The following is a 24,190-nucleotide window of genomic DNA, read 5'->3' on the forward strand; positions in this document are numbered from 1 at the left end:
GCTCCCCATAAGAGAGCCGCCCCCGGCCCGGGCCCGCCCCCGGCCCCGCCCAGCCCCGGCCCCCGCCCAGGGCCCGGCCCCGGCCCCGGCCCCGGCCCCGGCCCCGGCCCCGGCCCCGGCCGGACGGCAGGTGGATCCCGGCGGGAGCGGGGCCGAGAAAAGGAGAATTGTCTCTCCCGGGGCTTCTCCCGGTCCAGCCCGGCCGCGCCCTCCGGACACAAAGCCCCGGCCGCGCGCCCTCTGCCGTGCAGCTGCTGCTGGCTTGGGCCGGGCATGGCCAACAGCACAGTGTCTGTGTCTGTGTCTGTGTCTGTGTCGGGGACGGGGGCGGTACGACCCAGAAGCTGCGGCCTGGGGCACAGGGAGGCAACCGAGGGGCAGGGGTTCCCCAATATTTCATTTTCATTATGATGATGATTATTAACCACAGGTGGCTCTCTAGGGAACCGGGGGGGAGGAGAGGAGCCGGAGATGGGCTCCCCTCAGTCTCTCCTCGAAGGGCAGAGAGAGAAAGAAGAAAATGGGGGGCAGGGGGTGTCCTGACTCGGGTGGGTGAGGGGAGTGACGACAAGACGCGGAGAACTTTCCGCCTCCCTGGCTATTTATAATCTTCCGCCCGGCTGCCGCTGCCGGACAGAAGATCCTCTGGCGGGAATCCCATTACCCCTCCCTGCTCCTCCCTATCTGCTATTACGTGGGGATAAGGGGGTGTCTCTGTCTCTCCTCTGGGTGAGTCTCTCTCTCTCTATCTCTCTCTCTCTATCTCTCTACCACCTCTGTTTCTGAGCTTTCCCCCTACTCCACAAGGCCAGCTTCAGTGGTGGGATGAACCGGACTGAGGACCCCACAGTAGGACACTGTCGGCTCGACAGCCAATCCTTCTGACCTGTCCCTTCCCTTGGCGGGTTTAGACGGCTCCATGACACCCCAGAGCTCACCGGGCTCCTCTCTGGGACCTTTCTCTTGCGGCCTCCACTCCCACCTCGGGCCTGGGAGTCAGAGGAACATAGATTCTAATCCAGCCTCAGCCCCTTGTCTGCCGTATGACATTAGGTAAATCACTTAACTTCTCTGGGTCTCAGTTACCTCACCTGTAAAATGGAGATTGAGACTGTGAGCCCCACGTGGGACAAGGACTGTGTGCCTGGCACAGAGTAAGCGTTTAACAAATACCATTATTATTATTATTATTGTCCCACCCTACCTCTGAGATCTGAAACACCAGAGGCCAGAGATCTCACCAGGAGCAGAGTTCAACCCAGGGGTCAATCAATCGCATTTATTGATCGCTTTACTGTGTACTAAGCGCTTGGGAGAGTACAATAGAACAGAGTTGGTAGACACGTTCCCTGCCCACAAGGAAATTAGAGTCTAGAGGGGAAGGCAGAGTTCACACCAGGGCCCAGGAGCTCAGAAGTAGGAAGGGAGCAGCATCCCGCCCGACTGAGTGGAGGGGCTCAGAGCAGAAATGGCTCCCAGCCGCCCAGAGCCAAGTCCTGCCCGCCCGCCGATTTAGTCCGAGTTATAAATAGCCCCAGTCAGCCGGCAGGGAGCCTGGTAAACGGTAAAATTAGCCCCGAGTTTTGTCTCTGACAGGACGACCCCGATCTGGCTCTGGACCTCGGCGGCTGTTGGGGTCCAGAGAGAGGACGCGGGGGCGGGGGCCTGGACCAAGCGGCCCAGGATGGGTGAGCTGGAGCCTGGCGCGGTTGCCACTGTTGTGCTGGTTCACGGTGGCCAGCAAAAAGGAGTTGTGGGCCATTCATGCAGCCAGGGTTGTCTAGGTTATCCACTGGCCGAAGGAGAAAGGGACATAGCGTGTCCTCCTGGGCTCACATTCTGGATGGCAAGGAGTGAGGGGGACGGGGAGGACACCCACACAGTGGACAGTCCCCATCACCACTGACCCACAAGCCTAGGCCGGCCGAAGGAGGGGAAAGGGAGTTGAATGGGTAAAGGTGGTCGGGGGGGTGGGGGGCAGCAGAGGAAGATGTGGGAAGGTTTCCTTGGGCCACAGCCCCAGTCCGTTCCCATTCATTAATTCAATCATATTTATTGAGCGCCTACTGTGTGCAGAGCATTGTATTAAGTCCTTGGAAAGTACTATACAGAAACAAAGAGAGACAATCCCTGCCCATAACGAGCTTACAGTCTGGGGGGGGGAAGGGGGGGAGGTGCGCAGGGGAGACAGAAATCAATACAAGTAAATAAGCATCAATATAAGTAAATAAAATTATAGATATACACATAAGTGCTTTGGGGCGGTGGGAGAGGGAAGAGCAAAGGGAGAGAGTCAGGGTGACGCGGAAGGGAGTGGAAGAAGAAAAGTGGGGCTTAGTTTGGGAAAGCCTATTCCCATTCCCAGCCCCCCCTCCCCCTGCCGCCCCTGGCATCTGAAGCTCTTTCTGGGGAGGGGGAGCGAAAGAGGAACCAGTTAGCTGGTCTTGGAGGCTGGGGGTGAAGCCGGGGATCCCGGGCGGTCAGAGGGAAGGAGAAGGGGTATCTGTTCCCCTTTTCATCTCCCAACCCAAAGTCCATTGGGGGGATCGAATACCCCCTTCCCTGAGCGTAGAGCCCCTCATACATTCATTCAAATTATTGAGCGCTTACTGTGAGCAGAATACTGGACTAAGCGCTTGGGAAAGTACAATATGTCAGTAAACAGACACATTCCCTGCCCACAACTAGTTTACAGTCTAGATGGGAGAAGACAGACTCCCATACAAATAAACTACAGATATGTGCATAAGTGCTCCCGGGAACTCCAACCTCAGCCTTCCCACCTCCTTTCTTCTGCCTCTGCCCTGCCCTGTCTCCGCCCTTCCTATGCCCCTGCCTCCCCTCTTGGCTTGTACCTGTTCTGCCCCTGCTAGGCCCCGACACTACCCTGGCCCTTTCTATTCCTGCCCTGCTCTGCCTCTGCCTCTACTCTGCATCCACCCTGCTTTTCCCTCTGTTCAACTGTTTTGCTGGCTCACGGTGGAACCGGGCACTAGCGGCTGCGAACCTTTCCTCTTCCCTCCCATCCCACATCCCCTCCCTCTCCTCCTCTGGCTCGCCGCCCCGACAACCCCCATCCCCGGACTGGTTCCCTAGAGCCGCTGCTGGCCGATTCCTTCAAGGAAGAGGCATCCAGCTCCTTAAAGAAGCAGAAGCACTCTCCTCCTCCCTCCCCAGCCCCATCCCTAAGAATTCCACAGACACACTTAGCAGTTATGTATATAGGCGTACTCAATTATTTATTTTGACCACTCTAGTTATAAATATTTTTATATTTGTCGCTCTCGTTAGAGTGGAAGCTCCTTGTAGGAGCGAGAAGTGGGGAACCTGACCCTTCATGATGCTTTACTTCTAAGTGCTTAGTGCAGGGCACTGCACCAAGTCGTTACTCAACAAATGCTATTACTACTAGGATGATGGAATAATGATGGTGATGATGATGGCAATGATGATGAGTACAGTGATCAATTGATTTTTTTTTATGGAGTGTTCACTGAATGCAGAACACTGTACTGAGACCTTCGGAGAGTGCAACTAAATTAGTAAATGTGATCTCTGACCTCGAGGAGCTAATCACTCTAACAGGGAAGATAAACTCTAAAATATATTCTCCCATTCCCTTCCGTGTCGCCCTTGCACTTGAATTTGTCCCCTTTATTCACCTTTCTCTTTCAGCTATGTCCATATCCATAATTTATTTCTATTAATGCCTGTCTCCCCTCTAAACTGAAAGGTCACTGTGGGCAGGGAATGTGTCTACCAACTCTTTTGTCTCTTCCAAGATCTTAGAAGGGTGCTCTGCACCTAATAAGTGCTCAATAAATACGATTGATTGATATTTCAGATAGGAATAAGCAATAGCGTATACGTATATGCAAGGAAGAGAGGGGGAGGAGATCAGCATGATCAGCGGCTGGAGAGATGAGAACAAGGCACAGTGAATTGTGTAGCTTGAGAGGAATAAATAATACTAGCTGGGGTGTGGTGGGAGGAAAGTGAGGATCGATAGGAATGATGATGAAGATGCTGGTGATGAAAATGATGACGATGATGACGATGACATTCAATCATATTTACTGAGCACTTACTGTGTGCAGAGCACTGTACTAAACATTTGGGGAAGAGAAACAGCATGGCTTAGTGGCAAGAGCACGGGTTTGGGAGTCGGAGGTTGTGGGTTCTAATCCTGACTTCTCCATTTATCAGCTGTGTGACTTTGGGAGAGTCGCTTCACTTCTCTGTGCCTCAGTTACCTCATCTGTAAAATGGGGATTAAGACAGTGAGTCCCACGTCAGACAACCTGATTACCTTGCATCTACCCCAGCGCTTAGAACAGTGCTCAGTGTCAGCTGTGTGACTGTGGGCAAGTCACTTCACTTCTCTGTGCCTCAGTTCCCTCATCTGTAAAATGGGGATTAAGACTGTGAGCCCCACGTGGGACAACCTGATTCCCCTGTGTTTACCCCAGCGTTTAGAACAGTGCTCTGCACATAGTAAGCGCTTAACAAATACCAACATTATTATTATTATTGCTCGGCATACCATCAGCACTTAACAAATACCATCATCACTAAGCAGACAAGTGGTGGAGCAGCGTGGTTTAGTGGAGTGACAAGCATGGGGTGGGGAGTCAAAGGTCCACTGAGCTATCAAATGGCAGAGTCGCCATTAGAACCCACGACCTTTGACTCCCCAACCCGTGCTTGTCCACTAAACCACGCTGCTTCTCCTTGGGCAAGCCCCATCACTTCTCTGGGCCTCAATTACCTCATCTGTAAAATGGGGATTAAGATTGTGATCCCCATGTGGAACAGGGTCTGTGTCCAACCTGATTAGCTTGTACGTACCCTAGTGCTTAGTACAGTGTCTGCACATAGTAAGCTTAACAAATACCATTAAAAAATGGATCAGTCTGGAATCAAACACAGACCTTAACAACGAATGTGAGCCCGCGCTTGGGAGTCAGAGGTCATGGGTTCTAATCCCGGCTCTGCCACTTGTCAGCTGTGTGACTGTGGGCAAGTCACTTCACTTCTCTTTGCCTCAGTTGCCTCATCTGTAAAATGGGGATTAAGACTGGGAGCCTCATGTGGACAACCTGATTACCTTGTAATATTAATGTTGGTATTTGTTAAGCGCTTACTATGTGCAGAGCACTGTTCTAAGTGCTGGGGGAGATACAGGGTAAGCAGGTTGTCCCACGTGAGGCTCACAGTCTTCATCCCCATTTGACAGATGAGGTAATTGAGGTAATAAATAACCCTATTTATTTTGTTAATGAGGTATACATCCCCTTGATTCTATTTGTTGTTATTGTTTTTGTCTGTCTCCCCGGATTAGACTGTAAACCCGCCAATGGGCAGGGACTGTCTCTATCTGTTGCCGAATTGTACATTCCAAGTGCTCAGTACAGTGCTCTGCACATAGTAAGCGCTCAATAAATACAATTGAATGAATGAAGGTAACTGAGGCCCAGAGAAGTGACTTGCCCAAAGTCGCACAGCTGACAAGTGGCAGAGCTGGGATTAGAACCCGCGACCTCTGACTCCCCAACCCAGGCTTTTTCCACTAAACCACGCTGCTTCTCTAATAATAACAATAATAATAATAATAATGTTGGCATTTAAGCGCTTACTATGAGCACAGCACTGTTCTAAGCGCTGGGGGAGATCCAGGGTCATCAGGTTGTCCCACGTGAGGCTCCCAGTCTTCATCCCCATTTGACAGATGAGGTCACTGAGGCCCAGAGAAGTGAAGCGACTCGCCCACAGTCTTCCAGCTGACAAATGTCAGAGCCGGGATTCGAATTCCTGACCTCTGACTCCCAAGCCCGACCTCTTGCCACTGAGCCACGTTGCTTCTCAATACCAATCTGACCGTTGTAACTTTTAAGCAGATTATGTGGATCCGGGGGGAGGGCGAGGGAGGCCCTCCCGGCGCGCGCGCGGCCGCCTCTCCACTGTAAGGCCGCGGCGCGCGCGCGCGACCTCGCGGGCACGCGCGTGCCGGCGCCCGCCCGTCTTGGCCCCTCGCGTCACGTGACCCGGAGGCGGCCTAGGCGGCGGCGGTGGCGGCGCCGTGAGGCGGCAGGTTTCCCCCCGCCCCGGCCCCGGCCCCGGCCCCCCGGCTCCCACCCCGGCTCGGCCATGCTGTCCCGCCTGCTGAAGGAGCACCAGGCCAAGCAGAACGAGCGCAAGGAGCTGCAGGGTGAGGAGCCCAAGGGGGAGCGGCCTAGCCGGAGCCGGAGCCTCGGCCTCGAGTAGCCGCCCCGTCCCCATGGCAACGGGACCCGCCCCCTGGCTCTGAGCGCGCTTCCTATTGGCCCGCCGGGTGGGGTGGGGGTGGGGATCGGGCCGTGGGGGTCTTCGCGCCCCTCACCTCCGCCCCTGTCCCCTCTGCCCGCCAGAGAAGCGGAAGAGAGAAGCCATCGCGGCGGCCACCTGCCTGACCGAAGCCCTGGTGGACCATCTCAACGTGGGGTAAGGCGTCCCTCGAGCCTCGAACTCAGGACCCCGGAGGCTGGACCTTACCCTGGCACCCAAACACCGGAGGGGTGAAGGGGCCAGGAGGAGCGGGAAAGCCTGCTCTGCCCACCCCAACCCCTGTCCAGGTGGCACACACACACCTGTCTCCCTATGGGAAAAATAATAATAATAATAATGTTGGTATTTGTTAAGCGCTTACTATGTGCAGAGCACTGTTCTAAGCGCTGGGGGAGATCCAGGGTCATCAGGTTGTCCCACGGGAGGCTCCCAGTCTTCATCCCCATTTTACAGATGAGGCCACTGAGGCACCGTGAAGTGACTTGCCCACAGTCACACAGCTGACAAGTGGCGGAGCGGGAATTCGAACCCATGACCTCTGACTCCCAAGCCCGGGCTCCTTCCACTGAGCTACGCTGCTTCTCTCCAAAAAGAATTTGCCTGCCACAGATCCTCCTCCCCGGCCCCCATCTTTCCTGTCCTCTTTTGTGTGTGTGCAGGGAAGCAGTGTGGCTCAGTGGAAAAGAGCCCGGGCTTGGGAGTCAGAGGTCATTCATTCAATAGTATTTATTGAGCGCTTCCTGTGTGCAGAGCACTGTACTAATAAAAATAATAATGTTGGTACTTGTTAAGCGCTTAACTATGTGCCGAGCACTGTTCCAAGCGCTAGGGTAGATACAGGGTAATCGGGTTGTCCCCCATGGGGCTCACAGTCTCCATCCCCATTTTACAGATGAGGTCAATGAGGCATCGAGAAGTTGAGTGACTTGCCCAAAGTCACACAGCTGACAGGAGGTGGAGCCGGGATTAGAACCCATGACCGCTGACTCCTAAGGCCGTACTCCTTCCGCTGAGCCATGCTGCTTCTCTGCACTTGGAATGTACAATTCGGCAAAAGATAGAGACAATCCCTGCCCATTGATGGGTTTACAGTCTAATCGGGGGGCTTACAATCATGGGTTCAAATCCCGGCATTATCACTTGTCAGCTGTGTGACTGTGGGCAAGTCATTTAACTTCTCTGTCCCTTAGTTCCCTCATCTGTAAAATGGGGATGAAGATTGTGAGCCTCACGTGGGACAACCTGATTACCCTGTATCTACCCCAGCGCTTAGAACAGTGCTCTGCACATAGTAAGTGCTTAATACCAACACTATTATTATTATTATATTTGTTAAGTGCTTAATCGTTCATTCAGTAGCATTTGTGGAGCGCTTACTATGTGCAGAGCACTGTACTAAGTGCTTGGAATGTACAATTCGGCAACAGATAGAGACAATCCCTGCCGGGCTCACGGTCTAATAATAATAATGTTGGTATTTGTTAAGCACTTACTACATGCCAAGCACTCTTCTAAGTGCTGGGGTAGATACAAGGTCATCGGGTTGTCCCATATAAAGCTTAGGACAGTCTTCATCCCCATTTTACAGAGGACATCACTGAGGCACAGAGAAGTGAAGTGACTTGCCCAAGGTCACACAGCTGACAAGCGGCAGAGCCGGGATTAGAACCCATGGCCTCTGACTCCCAAGCCCGGGCCCTTCCACTAAGCCATGCTGCTTCTCAGTGTATACCAGTCACTGAACTGAGCCCTGGGCTAGATGCAGGATCATCAGTTTGGATAGAGTCCATGTCCCATATGAGGCTCGCAGTCATAATTCCCCATTTACAGATGAGGTGACTGCGGCACAGAGAAGTTAAGTGACTTGCCCAAGGTCTTTCCCCCTCCTCCCTCCATCTTTCCTTCCCCCCCACCCAGTTTTCCCTTCTCTTCTCCACATCTTCCCTTCTAACTCCCCCCATCTTTCCTTCCTCCCCTCCATCTTTCTCCCTCCTCCTTCCCCATCTCCCCTTTCTCCTCCTTCCATCTTCCCTGTCCTCCTGGCCATCTTCCCTCTCCTCTGCCCTCATCTTCTGTCCTCCGCTCCATCTTCCCTTTCCTCTCCCCTCATCTTCTCTCCTTCTTCCCACATCTTCCCTCTCATTCATTCATTCATTCAATCATATATATTGAGTGCTTACTGTGTGCAGAGCACTGCACCAAGCTCTTGGAAAGTACAATTCGGCAACAAATAGAGTCAATTTCTACCCAGCAACTGGCTCATATTCTAGAAGGGGGGAGACAGCAAAACAAAACAAGTAGACAGACATCAATAGCATCATTATAAATAAATAGAATAATAAATATGTACATATATTCATAAGTGCTGTGGGGAGGGGTGTAGAACAGAGGGAGGGAGTCGGGGCAATGGGGAAAGGAGGAGGAGCAGGGGAAAAGGGGGCTCAGTCTGGGAGGGCCCCCTGGAAGAGGTGAGCTTTCAGTAGGTCTTTGAAAGGGGGAAGTGTGCTAGTTTGGCGGATATGAGGAGGGAGGGCATTCCAGGCCAGAGGTAGCACTTGGGCCAGGGGTCTTTGGCGGGATAGGCAAGAACGAGGCACAGTGAGGAAGATAGCAATCATCTTCCCCTCCTCCTCCCCTCCATCTTGCCCCTCCTTCACCTTCCAGATCCCCGCCAGAGGGGCAACAGGGGCTGGGCAGGCTTCCCTGAACCCTAAAGGGAAGGGAACAGTTTCAGGCAGCAGAAAGGGAAGGGTAGAGGGGGTTGGGAAGTTTTCCCTTCAGGCTTGGGGGCAGGATGACTCTACTTCCCCGCCCAGCCACCTCACCACTCGGGAAGTGGTTGCTTGGAAATGATGCCACAGCTGAGTCAGACAATCATTGATCTGTGGGGGCACCTGTTGCGGCCGTTGGTGAGGGCATGAGCTGGTTCTCAAGACTGCCCACCCCCACCCCGCTCTCCCACCCTCTCGCAGTCCTCTTGCCTCACAGAGATCTGCTGGACCCTGCCAATGCCCCCAACTGTCTCCCTAAGTCCACCCCTTCCCCCCACCCCCACTCCCAGCCAAGCCTCCCGCTCATCCCCTCAGGGCAACTAAGCTGGTCTGAAAGGGGTTTATGTTGCTGCCCACAGCCCCTTGCTGCCAGGGGCCAGAACAAAGACCCGATTTGTCCCACCCATGTCAGGTGCCCTGGGTGCCCCCCCTCCCCCGCCCCCACAGATTCCTCACAGGCCAAGCTGGGGCCAGAAGGAGTCGCACAGTGGGGGAAGGGGCTTTTGGGACCCCAGAGAGAACCTGGGGGACAGAGGGGAAAGGGGAAAAACAGGGTCCACATGCACAAACGTGCACGCGCACACACACACATGCATACCCCACACACAGTGTCCACACCCCTGAGGGCAGCAGCAGTCGGCTGCCTCATTCCACAGGGGGGAGAGCTACTGGCAGGGCAGGACCCTCCCCTGACCTGGCATTCCTGGGAAGGGGGAACACGCCTCCCTCCCTTTCCCCTCCCGCCCTGGCCAGGCCTGCTGCCTCCTCCCCAAGGACTCTGATTGCTGCCAGATGTGCTCCTGATGTGCGCTTTCCCAGCATCCCCCTGGGTCCACTTCTTCCTCTGCCCCCCTCCCCCCACCAGGCTGCCTGGACTCTCCTCATTTGGGAGCTGGGGGAGGGGCCAGACCAGCCCCCTCCCCATTCCTTTTGTACCAGACCAGCCGAGACCCTGGAAGGACGTGGGTGTGGCCATGAGACTGGAGATGGCCAGGCTGTTGGCTAAGGAGACCGGGGTCATGTGCATAAATTTAGCATCATAATGATAATAATGGTGGTATTTTTTAAGTGCTTACTATGTGCCAGGCACTGTACTAAGCACTGGGGTGGGTACAAGCAAATCAGGTTGGATATAGTCTCTCTCCCACATGGGGCTCACAGTTTTAATCCCCATTTTACAGATGAGGTAACTGAGGGACAGAGATGTAAAGTGACTTGAGCAAGGTCAAACAACAGACACAGAGTGGAGCTGGGATTAGAACCCAGGTCCTTCTGACTCCCAGTTCTATCCACAAGGCCACGCTGCTTCTCTTTGCAGCCCGACTGGGTGAACATGGAGATTTCTCCCAGCAGTCGGCCGGCCCCACCCTGGCCTGGTCCTCCCACAGTCAGTCCCTCCGTACTCCCGGCCCCTGCCCAGCCTCCGGTCTCCCCTCACTGTCCCCCTGTCCTGGCCCACAGGGTAGCCCAGGCGTATGTGAACCAGAGGAAGCTGGACCAGGAGGTGAAGACACTGCAAGTGCAGGCCGCCCAGTTTGCCAAGCAGACCGGGCAGTGGATCGGGATGGTGGAAAACTTCAACCAGGCCCTCAAGGTGACCCTCCAGCCCCAGATGACCCCACGGGAGCTCAACCTGGCTTCAGCCCCCAGGCTTTGGGGAACCTGCCACTCACTTGGGGCAGGGGGGAACCTCATGGTTGGGGGAGGGGGGTGATGGCATCTGGGCACCACCTGAACCCTCCTTGGTCTCCCCACAGGAGATCGGTGATGTGGAGAACTGGGCCCGGAGCATAGAGCTGGACATGAGAACCATTGCCACGGCCCTAGAGTACGTGCACAAGGGCCGCCTGCAGCCGGCACCCCCCTAGCCCCTGACCTGGCACCCCCGCAGGCTCCCCACGGCTCTCCTAGCCCCCCACCCAGGGCCTCCTATGGTCTTCCTGGTCCTCCCTGGTCCCCCTTCTCGGCGGGATGAACCCCCCACCCCGAGTTGCACGCTGACGTGGTCCAGGTGCCGTGGAGCAGTGGTGGGGCCCAGTGGCCTCACACTGGGCAAGGGGTTAGGGTTGGTTTAATATACAGTGAACATGCCCTCTGCCCCAGTGTTTTATTTGGGGGAGAGGAACCAGAAATGGGGAGGAAGAACAGGAAGAGTCCTCGCTCAGCAGGCTCCGATCGCATCCCTGTTGGTGGGCCTTAGCTCTGCTCCTGGGCGGGCAGGCAGGCAGGACCGCCAGTTTGTCCCCTCCCCACCTGGCACAATGGCCCATTCAGAGTCCTGAGCCAGGCCAGGGAGCACCGGTCACTTCCACTCGGGTCACATGTCTGGCCGATCAGCAATAGCCCTGAGGGGGAGGGCCCCCCATCCCTGCCACCCAAGCCCCACCTGGGGCTGGCACAGAGTGGCATCCCGGAGCAGGGGCCCCAGGCAGGGGGGGCAAGTCACAGCCTGGCCAGTACCCAGCCGGCAGTGGGGGAGAGGACGGGGAGGGCCTCAGAGACTCAAACCTCCCCACCTATCGTGGTGTCGGGGATTAAACAGGCACATAGCCGCCAGTGTACTCCGCTACCTAGTCTCCTCCCCCTGGACTTTGTGTCCCTGAGGGGCAGCTGCAACAGCCACGGTAGTGAGCCCCGGGGTGGAAAGCCTGGGACGGCTCCGGCGGTGAACCTTGGGTGGTGAGTCTGGGGTGGTGAGCCCCGGGGCGGGGAGTCTGGGACCACAGGGTTGGGAGTGGGTGTGTGAGTGAAGCCGGGAGGTGGGCACCTCATGGGAAAATGGGACTCGGGGGAGCAGGGAACTTTGAGTGTGGGGGAACGACTTGGCTGCAGGGAGAGAGAGCAGGAACGCTGTGTGCCAAGACTGGGAAGACAGGCAGCCAGGTACAGACTGGTGGGAGAGGAGACCCCTTAGGGAAAGCAGGAGAGGAAGAGGGAAGCAGGAAGAGAAAGAGATGGTAGAGACCAAGAGGACGAGGGAACTTCCGGGGGGGATGCAGTCTGAAGGGAGGGGGCCACGTGCAAAATGAAAGAAAACCACAATCGGAGACGGTGGTGTTCTCAGGACTCGGCCTTGGCCGGTGGGCTTGGCACTGGACGCCCATTGGCGCGGCTTCCCCACCTCGCCGCTCCGTCCCCTCCTTCACAGGGCCATGTGGCTGTGGGGCCTGGGGGTGCTGGGCTTGGCCCTGCTCTGGGCCGGACTCTGGGCAATCCGGGACCGCTGGCCACGGGCGGGTGGCACCGACGGCTTCATCTTCATCACGGGCTGCGACTCGGGGTTCGGGCGTTTGCTGGCCCTGCGACTGCAGCGGCGGGGCTGGAGCGTGCTGGCCGCCTGCCTCACCCCCACGGGGGCCGACGCGCTGCAGCGGGAGGCATCCCCCGGCCTCCGCACCACCCTGCTCGACGTCACCGACCCAAACAGCGTGCAGAGGGCGGCCCAGTGGGTGGATTCGCTGGTAGGGCAGAGAGGTGAGGGGGCCAGGAGGGGCCAGGGGTGGCCGGGGGAGCTGGAGGCAGGGGTGCGTGGGGCCGGGGGTCCCTGGGTCAGCCCACCCGCCCAGTCCACCTGTGTCCAGTCCTTGCCCTTCACATTCCGTCCCTCCTCTGTCCCTCCACCAGTAAGCCTTTGGGGGCGTGGGGGGAGTCGGGGGGTACATACACACACATCCCTTCTCTTCTTCCTCCCCCTCTCTTCCTTCTTTCCTCCTCCCCTTCCCTTCCCCTTCTCCCTCCCCTCTTTCTCCTTTTCTCCTTTTCCTTCCTCCTTTTTTCTCCTCTTCCTCCTCTCCCTCTTTTTCTTTTCTTCCTTCTCCTCCTCCTCTTCCCCCTCCCTTTCCTCCTCTTCCCCCCTCCTCCTCTTCTTCTCTTCCTCCTCCCCCCTCTTCTCCTCCTCTTCCTCCTCCTCCCCTTCCTCCCCTTCACCTTCCCTCTCCTTTTCTTCTTCCTCCCCCCCTTCTCATATTCATCCTCCTCCGGCCTGGGCGGCCATCCGTCGGTCGGTTGGTCCGCCCAGGGCTGTACGGGCTGGTGAACAATGCGGGGGTGTCGGGCCCCATGGGACCCAACGAGTGGCAGCGGGTGGAAGATTTCCGCAGAGTCCTAGAGGTGAACACGCTGGGCGCCGTCGGCGTGACTCTGGCCCTACTGCCCCTGCTCCGACGGGCCAGGGGCCGCCTCGTCAACGTCACCAGCGTCCTGGGCCGGCTGGCGGCCAACGGCGGCGGGTACTGCCTTTCCAAATTCGCCCTGGAGGCCTTCTCGGACAGCCTGCGGTGAGGACCGGCCCCTCTCTGGCTCCCCGCTTCGAGGCCCGAGCCCCGAGGGCGGCGGTCACCCTCCTCCCACCTCCCGCTCACGGCCCGCCCGGCCCTTCCGCAGGCGGGACCTCTACCATTTCGGCGTCCGAGTCTCCATCGTGGAGCCCGGCTTCTTCCGCACGGCGGTGACCAGCCTGCCCAGCTTGGAGGGGGCGTTGCGGGAGCGGTGGGACCGGCTGCCCCCCGAGACCCGCGCCAGCTACGGCCCTGACTTCTTCCCCCAGTGTGAGGATCGGGAGGGCCGGGTTGGGCCGGCCCAGGGGGCGGCTGGGTCCCGGGCAGCCCGCGTCTCTTCCCTCCACCCTTCCCCTCCTTGAATAATAATAATGTTGGTATTTGTTAAGCGCTTACTTACTGCTCTAAGCGCTGGGGTAGATATAGGGTAGATAGGGTCATCAGGTTGTCCCAAGTGAGGCTCACAGTTAATCCCCATTTTACAGATGAGGTCACTGAGGCACCGAGAAGTGAAGTGACTGGCCCACAGTCCCTAGCTGACAAGTGGCAGAGGCGGGACTAATCATAATAATGTTGGTATTCGTTAAGCGCTTACTATGTGCCAAGCACTGTTCTACGCGCTGGTCAAGATACAAGGTCATCAAGTCGTCCCACTTGGGGCTCATAGCCTTCATCCCCATTTTCCAGATGAGGTCACTGAGGCCCAGAGACGTTAAGTGACTTGCCCAAAGTCACACAGCTGGCAAGTGGCAGAACCGGGATTGGAACCCGTGTCCTCTGACTCCCGAGCCCGGGGTCTTTCCACTAAGCCACGCCGCTGTCCGGGACCTCATCCTGAATCCGGTTCTCCCCGCCCAGATCTGCGGGTGCAGCGACGCCTCATGACACAGCTGTGCTCCGGGGACCTGAATAAGGTGACAAATTGCCTGGAGCACGCCCTGACGGCCCGCCACCCCCGCACCCGCTACAGCCCCGGCTGGGACGCCAAGCTGCTCTGGCTGCCGGCCTCCTACCTGCCCGCCTGCGTAGTGGATGCAATATTGGCCCGGATCCTGCCCCGGCCCGCCGCCCACACCCCTTAGCGACCACCCACCCCACCTAGGCCTTTTAGCCCAGCCTCGGCGGCGCCAGGCGTGGAGAGCGCGGGGGGGGGGGGGAGAAGGGGCAGGGCTGGGCCCATCATTGACCCTGCGGGTGTGCCCATCAATAAACCGCAATAAACCATCAATAACCAATGAGTCAGCCTCCGCTTGCCCGAAGGCCTGCGAGTCGACTGAAGTGGCGGTGGCTGCAATTCTAAACATGGCCAGCGGGGGGGGCCCGTAGGCCGCACTTAAAGCTTTGGAGACCCCACTGTGGCTGTAACAACCCTCGGCCGCCAGGCGGCGCTGACACGCCGCCCGGTTCACCACCGACTGCTACCCCGTCCTTGGTCACCAGGTGGCGCTCACATGCCTCACTAGAGGAAGCGAATATTGGCCACCAGGGAGTGCACACACTGATAGCTTATCGTATTTATTAAGCGCTTGATAAAATAATAATAATAGTAATGGTGGTATTTGTTTAGCGCTTACTATGTGCCGGGAACAGCACCAGCCGCTGGGGCTGATACAAGGCAATCAGGTTGGACACAGTCGATGACTGTTCCCTAACACTTTTTAAAATGGCACTTAAGCACTTACCACATGCCAGACACTGAGCTAAGCAGTAGGGTGGATACAGACAAAACAAGTTGGGCACAGTCCGTGTCCCACATGGGGCTCACAGTCTTAACCCCCATTTTAGAGATGAGGGAACTGAGGCGCAGAGAAGGGACTCACTCAAGATCTCAAAGCAGACAAGGGGCAGAACCAGGATTAGAATGCGGGGTCTTCCGGCTCCCAGACTCATGCTCTAGGCCATCCTGCTCCTCTTGGTCAAGTGGCCCTCACATGCCTCCCTATGTCCCACAGTAGCTGTAACCCAACATTTGACCACCAATTGGTGCTCATACTCCTATCCCCCACACTGACTGCAACTTAAAACTTGGCCACCAAAAGTTGGTGTTTGGTGCTCAAAAGTTCACAAACTTACCTATTCCCTACTATGGCTGCAACTCATTTTCCCACCAGGAGACACTCAAATTTCACCCCAAGTCCATTTTATAACTGCTATTCAGTCCTCAGCAGTTACAGGCTGCTCTTCCCAAGCAAAGCTCCCCTTCTGAACCATTGGCCCCATAATTCCCAAACTGCAGCGTGACTCCCAGAGGTAACCAATGTTTCCCTACTTTCCTGAATATAGAGGCAGATGTTAAACTGGCTCAAGGAGCTGGGAAAAGAGACAGGGAGGAGGCAAGAGGAAAGGCACTTGTACATGTGTCTGTGGCGGGGCGGGTTGGGGAGGAGGCGGATGTCTCCGGGTTTTCTCCACTCTTCCTTCACCCCTGCCTGTCTCCACCATATCGCCAGGGAAACAGGAGCTACAGCCCCCTGGGCTTGTGAGAGTCCCATCCTTTCCTAACCACGGAAGCCCCACAAGAGGGAGACAAGAAATTCATTCATTCCATCGTATTGAATGAATGAATGAAAGAAATGTGTGCCAAGGAGACAGGAGGATGAGAAGTGGGCAATGGAGGCTCAGTTGCTGGGGGCGCACAGGTGCAAGTGGTGGAAAATGGGGCAAGGGGAATGGGAAAGGGGACAGAAGTAACAGGAAGGAGGACTCAGTTGATGGGGGCACCCAGAGCAAATGGTGGGAAGTGGAGCAGGGGGAATAGCAACAATAATAATTGTGGTATTTGGTAAGCGCTCACTCTATGCCAGGCACTGTACTCAGCGCTGGGGTGGATACAAGCAAGTTGAGTTGGACACAGTTCCTGTCCCACATGGGGGTCACAGTGTCAATCCCCATTTAACAGATGAGGTAACTGAGGCACAGAGAAGTGAAGTGACTTGCCCAAACTCACATAGAAGACTGGGTGCCCCACGTGGGACAACCAACTTACCCTGTATCTACCCCAGTGCTTAGACAGTGCTTGGCATATAGTAAGGGCTTAACAAATACCATAATTATTAATATTACAAGTGGTGGAAAATGGGGCAGAAAGAACAGGAAATGGGAACTCAGTTGCTGGAGACACAGAAATGCAAGTAGTGGGAAATGGGGCAGAGGGAATGGAGAAATTAGGCAGGGGGACTAAGAAGCGGGGGACAGGTAGTCGAATAAACAAAGTCTCTCACATCTGTGATAGAATTTGAAAAAATATTTTGTCTTTACTGAAACCTGCAAGACCAGAAGACCTGGGTCCAGAGCCGGTGGGAGAGGGCAGCCTGGGTTTACATCACCTCGTAGCCACTGCGGATGCTCTTCATGAGACAGCAGGAGAAGGCGATGCCCAGCACCTGCAGGCACCAGATGGGCATTAGAGGGGCCCCGGAAGGTAGAACAGGGTGGCGGGGCTGAAGCCAGGGCCACCCCCACCACAAACCTACAATCTACCACCTGGGTTAGGGGGAGGATCTGGAGGGGAACTTTTGCAGGAGGAACTCCCCTCCCCACCACCCTACCCATGTCTCTCGCTCTCTGCCACCCCCGCCCCTCACCCCCTCTCCACCCTCCACGCCCCCTTCCCTCCTCCCCACCACCTGTGTCCCTGCTTACCTCCACAAAGGCAATACCCAGTCCCACCCCAGCCAACAGCAACACGTTGCGTCTCAACCAGCCCCCAAATGTCTCCACGCAGCCCTGGGCAGGTGGGAGGAAAGGGTGGACGGGTTCAGGGAGCCATCCTTCCCCTCTCCCATCTCCCTGCACCCAAAACCCAGCAACCCCAGAGCCTGGTTCCCTTTCCCTACTCCTCTCTGACCCTGGGTGGTGCCTCCCCGACAACCAGCCCCTCCTAGCCCACCTTCTGGTAGATGTTCCTCAACTCGAAGTCAGTGCCGCAGCCCTGGGTGACATTGAGGCAGCAGGAGTCGGGGACACTTGAGTTGAAGTTGGGTATGGACTTCCAGTCCGTGTAGTTGTGGGCCCCACAGCACTTGAACTGGAAACAACAAGGGGCAGGGCATCAGGGACATTCCGGGGCCCAGCGCCCTCCAACCCTAGCTCGGCATGGCCCAGCCTGACAGAGCCCCGGGAAGCAGAAGTCGCGACCGAGCTGGGGAGGGGGAAGAGGTTAGAGGGAGGGAGGAGGGGTCCCTGGACAGAAACTGAAGGGAGCAGGGGGAGAAGCACAGGGGCTGAGGGGTGGTCCCGCAAGCCTAAGGTAGTCCCAGCCGCCTGGGTAGCCCCAGTTGTCCAGGATCATGCTGACAGGGTCCCCGGAAGTGAGGCCCTTCGATTCCGGCCAACCCCCCGACCCCACACCTTGTTGCTAGACCAGGGACAGCTCTCTCCTCCTTCCCCTCCCACCAGGCCTCCACAGGCTCCAACCAGGGCTCTCTGATCTGCCAAGCTCTTGTTTTGGGCTCTCTGAACAGGACCCACATCCCCCTACCAGCCCTCACTGGTCCCAACAGGCCCCCAGGCCCAGGAGCCACTCACATCTTTCTGCATGCTGTCCACCAGGATCCGGGTGGCATTTGACTTCTGGTACTCCGCCATCTGAACCCGGAAACGCTTCTCGAACTCGGACTTCAGCTGGGACACAGGGAGGACACCGTGGTTGCAACAGGCGTTCTCGACCTAAAACCCACCCCCTCCCTCGCTCCCCCCGCCCCCCAGCCCAGCCCCCCCATCCCCAGCACCTTGTCCCTAAACACGTATCCCGCGATGGCGGCAGCCACCTCCACCAGGACGATAAGGGTTAGGAAGGCGGCAAACTGGAGAGGGAGAAACAGTAAGTTACATGAGGTAGAGGGGAAATGGTGTCAGGCAGGGGGGCAGGGAGGGCACAGGACCGAGGGTGAAGGGCCCCTCCCGGCCCCTGCGCCTAGATGACCCCCTCTGTAGGCCCCCCTACATGGCCCTTCCATGCCTCCCACCCTCCCCATCCAGAACCTCCCCTCATGGTCAACCTCTCCTTCGCCAGACCTCCCTCGTGGCCCTCCCCCTCCGTGGTCCACGCCCCACATCCTCCCCAGCCCTCCCAAACCCCCTCACCGTGGCTATGAGGCAGTAGCTTTCCCGGCAGGTGCCACAGCAGCCCACGAAGGCGATGAGGAAAAGGCCGGCCCCCACGGCGATGATCACTATGGGAGCCACCGACCCTGTGGACTCCCCCAGGGCCACAGCCCGGTTCACGGATATCTGGGCCATGGCGCCCACGGCAATGAGCCCCACTGAACACACCTGAGGAGGATACCGGCTATCAGGGGCAGCCCCTATCCAGGACCCCAGGAAGGGGAAGGAAAGCCCCCTCCCCCCTACAGCCCCTCCCTAGTCTCCCCGCCCCAGCCCGTTCCAGAGCTGGAGGGCAATGAGAGGGAAGGATAGTGAGGTCACTATCTCATGTCCAACTCCCTTTTTCCTGCTTCCTCTTGCTTCCTGCTTCCTGAATTACATCCTAGTGTCTGTCTCCCAGGTTGTGCTCTGTCTCGTCAAGTGCAGGGATCGTGTCTATTACCTCTACCTCCCCTCCAAGCACACAGTACAGTGCTCTGCACACAGGAAGTACTCAATAAATAGTACTGATTGGCCTAAGTGTTTGTAGTTTGGAAAGCAGTCGCTCTGGGAGGGGAGAGGCAAGGGTCAGAGGTTTGGTCCGGGCAATGGGGTTAGGATGGGCCCAGGATGGGACACATCAGGGGACCCTGGGTGGATTGGGGTCCCAGAAGGGGGCAGGGGCAGAGGCAGGTGCAGAGGAGGGAGCAGAGACTGAGGAGAGGATGGAGGCTGAGGAGAGGACAGGGTGCAAGAAGAGGACAGAGGCTGATGAGGGGATGGGTCCTGTGGACAGGACAGAGGCCAAAGAGAGAACTGAGGCTGATGAGAGGATGAGGTCCGAGGAGAAGACAGACGGCAAGGAGAGGACGGGGACTGAGGAGAGGACAGGGAAAAAGGAGAGGATGGAGGCTGAGGAGAGGAAGGGGGCCGAAGAGGGGACGGGGGCCGAAAAGGCAGAGATTGAGGAGAGGATGGGGTCAGAGGTAGGGGTAGAGGAGGGCACAGGGGTACGAAATGGGTCAGAGGCTGGGGAGGGGTCAGAGGCTGAGGAGGAGGGGGCGTGGGTACCGGAAGGGACAGGATAGAAGGACAGAGGATCAGAGGAGGGGCCAGGGAGCCGAGAATGGGGCAGGAGCAGAGGAAGTGGCAAAGGCTGAGGAGGGGATGGACGCTAAGAAAGAGACGGAGGCCAAGGATGAGGACGGTCGAGGCTGAGGAGGGGACGGCGACTGAGGAAGGGGAAGAGGATGAGCAGGGACTGAGGAGGGAGCCGGGGCTGAGGATGGGCAGGGGCAGAAGAGGGGATGAGGGCTGAAGGGAGACAGGGGCAGAAGATAGGCGGAGACTGAGAAGGAGATGGGGGCTGAGGAGGAGGCAGGGGCAGAGGAGGGGATGGGGGCTGAGGAGGGGGCAGGGGGAGGGGCAGGGGGGCCCAGTGATAGCATCGCGGCGGTTGGGTGTTTGCTCCACCGACAGCTTCCTGAGACGGTTTGGTCACCGGACGGCCGCGGGGTGGGGTGGGGGGGCAGGGCGGCAGGCAGGGCGGAGGATATGGGGCTCTGCCCACCCCCGTGCCCCCCGCGCCCCTCCCGTGCCCCCCGCTCCCACTTCCAGGTCTGAGCCTCCCCCAGGCTCCCCGCTGCCCTCCGTCCGGGGGACCCCCGCCCCCGGAGGTCCCCGACTCCCGGGGGGGGACCCCTCCCGGCAGGCCCCCGGGACCCCTGGGCCCGAAGCCCCCCGAAGCTCACCCAGAAGACCAGCAAGAAGATATAAAGCAGGTACTTGACACATTTCGCTCCTCCTTCCACCGCCATCGCTGCTGGACCTGGCCGAGGGAAGGGAGAGAACGGACAGAGGAGGTGGGGGGAGAGCTCGGAGCGGGGTGGGGCTGGGGGCTGCGGAGGGGGGTCCGGGCCTCCTGACCGCCCCCTCCCCCGCTTCCCCTCCCTTCCCCACTCCGGGGACCCCGGAAAAGGGCCTCCAGGGCCGGACCGGCCCCTCCCACCGGGCAGCCAGCGGCCATCCACGTAGCCCCCCGCTCCCCCGGCTCTCGGTCCGGTCGGGTCCGGCCCGAAGGCAGGGAGGCTACCCCCGGGCCCCCCCCGGCCCCCCCCCCCGGACCTCCCCGGACCCGCCCGGATCGGTCCCCGCGGCTCAGCCCCTCCGGCCCCACGAAAACCAAAAGTTAGAGGAAACTTCCTAGAGGGTCCGCGCCGATGCCCGGTGGGCCGGGGGGCTTGGAGGGCTTGGGGGAGCCGCCCGGCGCGGGCCCTTTAGGGGGAAGACCCTCCCCCGCCCAGGAATGGCCTCCTGCCGCTGCCTGACCTGCTCTCCCCCGACCGGACAACTCCAATCCGGCCGCGGCTGCCCGCCCTAAGGCTCTGGGCCCGGCCCCGCTCATGTGACGGGCGGGGCTGAGGGTGAGGGTGGGGCCGGGGCCGGGGCCGGGGGCGGGGACCGACACTGGGGAGAGCCGCTCTTTAAGCGACTTCCCCGACCCCTTCCGACTCGTGACCTGCCCGTCTTGTCCCTCTGCCCCCCGGAATCCTCTGCACTCCGTGTCCCTGTCCCCCCGGGATCTTCTGCTCTCCCCGTGTCCCTCTGCCCTTCCCCGTGACCCTCTGCCTCCCCCCCCCCCCCCGCCAGGAATCCTTTGCACCCCCGGGATACTCTGTCCCCCATATCCTTCTCTCCCCCGGGATTATGTCCTTCTCTCCCCTGGGATCCTCTGGCCTCCTTGTCTTTCTGCCTCTCTCGTGTCCCTAGGCCTCCTATGCTCCTTTGCCCCCTGGGAACCTCTGCCCCCCACCGTGTCCCTCTGCCCCCTTTTTTTGGCATCCGTTAAGCGCTTACTTTGTGCCAGGCACCATTCTAAGCACTGCGGTATATACAAGCTAATCAGGTTGGACACATTCCCTGTTCCACAAAGGGCTCACAGTCTTAATCCTCATTTTACAGATGAGGTAAATGAGGCACAGAGAAGTGAGTTGACTTGCCCAAGGCCAGAAACCAGACAAGTGGTGAAGTCGGAATTAGAAGCTAGGTCCTTCTGACTCTTCCTGTCCACTTCCCCCATCTCCTACCGCCCCCGGCCCTCCTGCTCTACAGTGGCCCAGGAGGAGAGGGTGCTGGGTGGTCAGGTGCCTGGGTCCTTCCTCGGCCCCAAAGAGGGGTGTTGTAGGGCGCTGGAGTTTGCTGAGCCTGGTGTTATGAGACATGGAGGATGAAGTCGTAAAACGAACAGGTGGCCAGGAGGTTGACTTCGCCCTTGGGGGCCGCCAGTTCCGGCTCCTCCCAGAGGGACAGGAGGGACAGGATGGGGACCGGGCTCCTCAACGTAGTCGGAGAAACCGACAAGGTCAAGAGCCATCCATTCAATCATTCGATCGAATTTACTGAGTGCTTACTGTGTGCAGAGCACAGTACTAAGTGCTTGGGAAAGTACAATACAACAATAAACAGTGACATTACCTGCCCACAACAAGCTCACAATCTGTTGGGGGGGAGACAGACATCAATACCAATAAATAAAATGACAGATATATACATAAGTGCTATGGGGCTAGGGGCCGGGGGAAGGAGCGAAGGGAGCAAGTCAGGGAGAGGCAGAAGGGAGTGGGAGATAAGGAAAAGTGGGGCTTAGTCTGGGAAGGCCGCTTGAAGGAGATGTGCCTTCAGTGAGGCTTTTGTGGGGCGAGAGTAATTAATTGTAGGATTTGAGAAGGGAGGGCATTCCAGGCTAGAGGGGGGGCACGGACCAGGGGTCCGTGGTGAGGAGAAAGCTGGCGGTGGACACAGGTACGGGGGCCTGTTGAACTCAGCCTGCGGTTTGGAGGTCCGGAAGAGCTGGATCGAGAGCCAGGACCAGTTGGCTCTATGGGCCAGGGAGTTGTGGAGCGTAAAGTCGATCACCACCATGCACGTGTCTTTGCGCTCCTCTGAGGGGCTGGTTGGTGGCCGCTTGACACTTTCTCGGCTCCCACAGCTCCCTCACGGACTCTTCCAACCAAAATTCATTTATTTATGTAATTTATTCATTTCTATTAATGTCTGTCTCCCCCTCTAGACTGTAAGCTCACTCTGGACAGGGAATGTGTCTGCTGTTGCATTGTACTCTCCCATGTGCTTAGTACAGTGCTCTGCGCACAGTAAGCGCTAAATAAATACAATTGAATGAATGCTTGTAGTGGCACCGGAGTGCAGGGTGTTGCTGCTGCTGTCAGGGGCGCTGGTTGGGGAAAGGGGTTGGAGGGAAGAGACTGGGAAGCTAGGATGGAAAGGGAAAGCTGCCCTGCAGGGTGGGGAAACAGAGACAGGGGAGGGAGCTCTGGAGCTTGGACTTCCCCCTTTCCTGTTCCCTTTCCCTTTCCCAATCCCAGACCCCCCCACCCCCCACCCCCAACTAGGGGCTAGCTGGTATTGTTATACTGTAAAGAAGCAGCGGGGCTTAGTGGATAGAATATAGGCCTGGGAGTCAGAAGGACCTGGGTTCTAATCCTGACTCAGCCCCATTTCTGCTGTGTGACCTTGGGCAAGTCACTTCATTTCTCTGGGCCTCCGTTACCTCATCTGTAAAATGGAAATTAAGAGTGTGAGCCCCATGTGGGACAGGAGCTGGGTTCAACCTGACTAGCTTCTATCTACCCCAGCACTTAGTACAATGAACAGAACAGTGCTTGGCACATATTAAGCACTTAACAAGTATAATGCTAATTATTATTATTAATAATGTTGGTATTTGTTAAGCGCTTACTATGTGCAGAGCACTGTTCTAAGCGCTGGGGCAGATACAGGGTAATCAGGTCGTCCCACATGAGGATCACAGTTAATCCCCATTTTCCATATGAGGTAACTGAGGCACAGAGAAGTTAAGTGACTTGCCCACAGTCACACAGCTGACAAGTGGCAGAGCCGGGAGTCGAACTCATGACCTCTGACTCCGAAGCCCAGGCTCTTTTCCACTGAGCCACACTGCTACCCATATTACTCTTCTGAGCGCTTAGAATAGTGCTCTGTACACACTAAGCACTCAATAAATATGATTGAAGGGAAGCAGGGAGTGTGGGCAGGTGGAGAACAGGGATGCTGGGCCCTAAGGACAGAGAAGGCCCATGCAGGCCCTTCAACAACGGCCCCTTCTTTCTCCCCACAGGAGTCCCCAAATCTCCCCTGCCTGAGCTGGGCTCGGGAAGACCCATCCCCCTCATCACCGCAGCCCGTCAAGGGCCAGCTCTGTGTCCCTCCCCATGCCGTGCCCTACTCATTCATTCATTGAATCATATTTATTGAGCACTTACTGTTTGCAGAGCACCGTACTAACCACTTGGGAAAGTACGAAATTACAACAAACAGGCCCAAGCAGTGCCTCTTGGCTGGGGTCTGCTACGTAGCCTGGCTCAGAACCAGAGAGTCAGCACTAGGGAATCCTGGTGTTTTCCTGCCTTCGTGGCAGTGGCCAGAGGAGGGAGGGGGGAGTGAGGGCCAGGACGCCAATTCATTCAATCAATTGTATTTATTGAATCCTTACTGGGTGCAGAACACAGAACGACGTGCTTGGGAGAGTACAATATAACAGAGTTGGCTTCTTTCATTCACACCTCTGCCCAGTCCCACAGCACTTGGGAACATATCTGAAATTTTAATTTTTTTCTTTTTCCTGTCTGTCTCCCTCTCTAGACTGTCAGCTCGTTGTGGGCAGGGAATGTGTCTGTTTACTCTTACATTGGACTC

The 24,190-nt window shown here is 57.4% G+C and overlaps 3 protein-coding genes across 3 annotated transcripts; 2 read left to right on the forward strand and 1 right to left on the reverse strand.

Annotated features, from left to right (window-relative positions):
* Window positions 1-6,069: 6,069 nt before the first annotated feature.
* Window positions 6,070-11,186, forward strand: BLOC1S1 (biogenesis of lysosomal organelles complex 1 subunit 1). Its single transcript, XM_029072677.1, has 4 exons — window positions 6,070-6,208; window positions 6,408-6,480; window positions 10,557-10,689; window positions 10,853-11,186. The coding sequence occupies exons 1-4, from the start codon at window positions 6,148-6,150 to the stop codon at window positions 10,961-10,963; spliced, it is 378 nt and encodes a 125-aa protein (XP_028928510.1). The 5' UTR covers window positions 6,070-6,147; the 3' UTR covers window positions 10,964-11,186.
* A 94-nt stretch (window positions 11,187-11,280) lies between these two features.
* RDH5 (retinol dehydrogenase 5) lies at window positions 11,281-14,610 on the forward strand. The gene is made up of 5 exons (XM_029072676.2): window positions 11,281-11,774; window positions 12,244-12,569; window positions 13,114-13,372; window positions 13,479-13,642; window positions 14,231-14,610. The coding sequence occupies exons 2-5, from the start codon at window positions 12,248-12,250 to the stop codon at window positions 14,452-14,454; spliced, it is 969 nt and encodes a 322-aa protein (XP_028928509.1). The 5' UTR covers window positions 11,281-11,774; window positions 12,244-12,247; the 3' UTR covers window positions 14,455-14,610.
* A 1,991-nt stretch (window positions 14,611-16,601) lies between these two features.
* Window positions 16,602-20,874, reverse strand: CD63 (CD63 molecule). Its single transcript, XM_029072703.2, has 8 exons — window positions 20,786-20,874; window positions 20,209-20,285; window positions 18,458-18,646; window positions 18,103-18,177; window positions 17,900-17,995; window positions 17,262-17,399; window positions 17,015-17,098; window positions 16,602-16,755 (listed from the first exon to the last, which is right to left on the reverse strand). Exons 1-8 carry the CDS (start codon window positions 20,859-20,861, stop codon window positions 16,690-16,692), a joined length of 801 nt encoding a protein of 266 aa, XP_028928536.1. The 5' UTR covers window positions 20,862-20,874; the 3' UTR covers window positions 16,602-16,689.
* Between the last annotated feature and the right edge of the window lie 3,316 nt (window positions 20,875-24,190).

The sequence above is a fragment of the Ornithorhynchus anatinus genome, chromosome 10 (genome assembly GCF_004115215.2).
Source record: "Ornithorhynchus anatinus isolate Pmale09 chromosome 10, mOrnAna1.pri.v4, whole genome shotgun sequence".
Taxonomy (NCBI): Eukaryota; Metazoa; Chordata; class Mammalia; order Monotremata; family Ornithorhynchidae; genus Ornithorhynchus; species Ornithorhynchus anatinus.